Raw genomic sequence first — 3,690 nt, forward strand, 5'->3', positions numbered from 1 at the left:
CAAGATACAAATGCAACTGCAACTCTACTTGAATGATAATTCAAAATATATGGATTCTTTTAAAAAAAAGTTAAAAAAAAAATCATGTTTACTTCATTTCTAAGCAATGTACTTTTTTTGGCCTGAGCTTCTCTTAGCCAAGATCACTAAAAATTTTTTCAAAGAAAAAGTTGGATTAACTAAAAAACAGGCTTGTAAATCATTTTCTAACACAGAGTACAAACCCAAAAGGTAAATTTATTTAAATTACTAAAATAGCTTTTAAAGTTATTTACACATTAACTGCTACAATTATTTTTCTTGAAGGATAAAAGCAATATATCATTTAAAAATGTACTTAAGCCAGTGGAATATTCAATAAAACATTTCCATTTCCTTATGATATATGTATGTAAAAAATAAACTTTCAAAAATTTTTGTATAATTCTTTACAAAATAAACCTTATCAGTCTGACTTGATCGAAACAGATAATAAAGGTACAAATATTAGTAGTCCCCTGGAAAGAAGTTAGCCCACTCTCTACCACCATGAGACTTCCAGTGGGGAAAAAGGGTTGACTAGGACCCCAGCATTCTCATTCAGATAAGAACTCAAGGTGCATCTAGAGTTGCAAGAGTAGCAAACTAAAGCAGCAGACTAGATGGGAAAGCCTAGTTACAAGTGCAAAACCCTCAAGTACTGCAGCAGCAGAGACCTAGGCTCAACACTTTTCATGTGTGTTAAGGTTCACTCTTTTTGGCTTGAGGTACTCAAAAAAAAAAATTGATCATGTGCATAGTATATTTTTGTATTTGTTATGGACTGCCATTCAAGGACCTCAAGTACTCATGTATACGGAGAAAATGAAGTTCTCTTCAATAGCTCAGCAGAAATCTGTTAACCAATTTTTGAAGCTGTCTCTGTGTGTTGTATATTTTGTGTGTGTGTGTGTTTGTGTGTGGGGGGGGGTGGGGGGGGGAAGTGGGTGTTGAGACAGTACTTCATTCTGCAGCCCAGGCAACCTGCCTTGAAACTCACTACATAGCTAACAATGGCTTCCTCTTCAACTTCCCAAGTGCTGGCGTTATAGACATGAGTTACCTGACTTTGAAATGTGTTTTTACTGCTGGGGGATGGATGTTCACTAGCAGAGCACGTGACAAGTAGGTGTCAGATCTCAGGTTCAATTCCTAGTATTGGCAAAAAAGTAAAAAAATTAAAAAAACAACAATAATAAAATTATCCCAAACCATCAAGTTGAGGATATACTGGAAACTAATTTCTTTAAGACAAAAGCTGTCAGGTATTATCAAAGAGACTGCTTTGAATTTGCCTACCTTCCAAATTGTTAAGAGTTAAATAAGGAAATATACTGCATAATATACAAGCTTAAAAAATCTTGAAAGAGGACCATGGAATTTTTTTTTTACTGGGGAGTGGGGTTGAATTAGGGTCTTGAATGATATATTATGTATATATAATATTCCAGGCTGGCTTTGAATTCAAGATACTACAACCTCCATTTGATGAGTGCTGAGATCACAGGCATGTGGAATGCTAGTCACTGAACCCAAGGTATTGCACAGGCTGGGCAACTGCTCTACCACTGAGCTTCAGCCTCACGCCAAGAACAGAAGCATAAAAAGCAAACTGTACCAGTTCGAGGCCCGCAGCCTAGGCATGCCTGTGTGACCACCTCTCAGAGGCTCTTTGTCACTTTTACATTTCTTTCTTTTTAAAGTAACATTTGATTTTGAAAATTTTTTAATTTTTTTAATTTTTTTTTTTTTAAGATAGTGTCTCATGTAGTCCAGGGTGGCAGAAAACTCACTCTACAGATGAGGCTGGCCTTGAACTTCTGCTCTCCAGACTATACCCTGAGACAGCACTGGGACCACAGGCGTTGCTTACCATGCCCAGCTTGCAGCTATCTTTTCTTTCCTTCCTTTTCCTTCTCTATTAAACAGTTTCTCTTCACTTTCTACCTCCAAACCCCTTCTTCCCTCTCTAAAAACCAGTGGGGGAGGAGGGACTGGCTAAACTGCACACCCAGTTTTGTTTTTATAGGTAGAAGCTAAGGATCACACATCTAAATGGTATGAGAGAAAAACTAATAGGGAAATTCACAGCTCTAACTAGGGAGCTGTCAGCCATGAATAAGGTCACAAACACAAACAAATCCAAGGTAAATATACAGCTGACTCTCTGAGAGAGGAACCTAGTCCTTCTCACTGGTCACACCCCAGCAAGAATAATTCGGCCAGAATCAAGGCAGACACTTGGGAACTGCATATACTGTACACTAAGTTAAACACCTTTAACATGGTTCTTAGTGGAAATAGAGAAAGGATTCTCTGAAATCACCGATAATGAGGCTGGATAAATGATTTAGTTATTCCACCTTTATGAATGAGCTTTACTTCCTTTAAAAAGAAACCAGATTTCAAAAACTGCTCCAAAATCCGTCTCTGGTTACAAAGTCTGAAAACTGTTTAAACTCGAGACAGGATTTCTACTTCTCTCCCTCATAAGCAGCTGCCTGCTTTCAGGGCGTTCTCAGGCTGCACAGGCAGCACGAGGTGAGAGATGCGGCTCCAGAGCCCATTCAGCTTGTCTGGGTCCATGTGGTTGTAGGAGCTGGCCGAGCTAGAGCTGGTGAACTTGACTTTAAGGAAATCCCTCACTTTCTCTTCAATTTCCTTTAGGCCTAGACTGGCTTCCAGCGTCTTCTCCTCCAACAGCACAGTCAGGACGAGGGCTACATCTTTGAACGCTGCGTTTTCATGGTCACAGTATTTATAGAAGATCAAGGTTGAGCCAGCGGGCAGGGATTCAAAGCGGTGTACCACAGCTGCGTTCTGGCCATTTGTGAACCCATCGGTCAGCTCCTGATCAACTTCATGCTTGACGAGGTCACTGTCTTGAGCAGCTTTCCCTGCCCCGTCAATGCGAATGGCACGGACACTGCGGAAGGAAGAGTAGGCGTCGGCAATCTGCTCACTCAGACACTTGAGGGCCTCTGCAGCATCTTGAGCTGCAGTGAGCAGCAGGACGGCAGGCTGGGGCCGAGGGAGTGAGCTGTTCAGATGTTTCTCTAGGAATGTTGTGCCTCTCTTCCACAGCTTCTCATTTTGACTCTGGTACTTAGACTGGAGCTCTTTCATCTGGTTCTGGAATTCTTGAACGGCAGTGGTTTCTACTGCAGGAGTATGAAAGAACCAAAATATCCCCATGGCAAGGATGGCAACAAGTCCCAGCAGCCACCATTTTATCTTGACAGAAGATTCATTTGGAGGTTGTACAGCTGCTTCTGCTCAGAAAAAAAAAAAAGGACATACATGTCACATTTTCTTAGATTCAAGGGTGAGTGATTCCTTTTCTTTTTGTGTGTGTGGATGCAGGTGCTCACCCTACAGAGGCTGAGTGTAATGGACCCTCCTAGAGTTATAGTCTCAAGTGACCGAGCTCCTGAAAGGTGCTGGAATTAAACTTGGGTCATCTGCATGAGAAGTACACGTTCTTAACTGCTGAGCTGTAGCTATAGTCCCATGCATGACTTTGCCTACCTAGAACTCAGTATGTAGACCAGGTTAGCCTCAAACTCCCTGCCTCTGCCTCTTGAGTGTTGGCATTAAAGGTGTGTCTGACTATGTCTGACTGAGAGGGAGAATTTTTAAAAAGGGGAGCTGGTAATATTTTTTTTTTTCCCT

At 41.1% G+C, this 3,690-nt stretch overlaps 1 protein-coding gene across 2 annotated transcripts in view; it reads right to left on the reverse strand.

The window, feature by feature from the left end:
• Window positions 1–217: 217 nt before the first annotated feature.
• Window positions 218–3,690, reverse strand: part of Tor1aip1 (torsin 1A interacting protein 1) — a 30,314-nt gene continuing 26,841 nt past the window's right edge. Inside the window, exon 11 of one of the 2 annotated variants that reach the window (XM_034513648.1) lies at window positions 218–3,290. In XM_034513648.1, coding sequence (XP_034369539.1) covers window positions 2,506–3,290 — 785 coding nt within the window. In that variant the 3' untranslated portion in view covers window positions 218–2,505. The remainder of the gene's footprint in view (window positions 3,291–3,690) is intronic. The other variant, XM_076941381.1, reaches the window with a different exon arrangement.

This window comes from Arvicanthis niloticus, chromosome 10, assembly GCF_011762505.2.
Source record: "Arvicanthis niloticus isolate mArvNil1 chromosome 10, mArvNil1.pat.X, whole genome shotgun sequence".
Lineage (NCBI taxonomy): Eukaryota > Metazoa > Chordata > Mammalia > Rodentia > Muridae > Arvicanthis > Arvicanthis niloticus.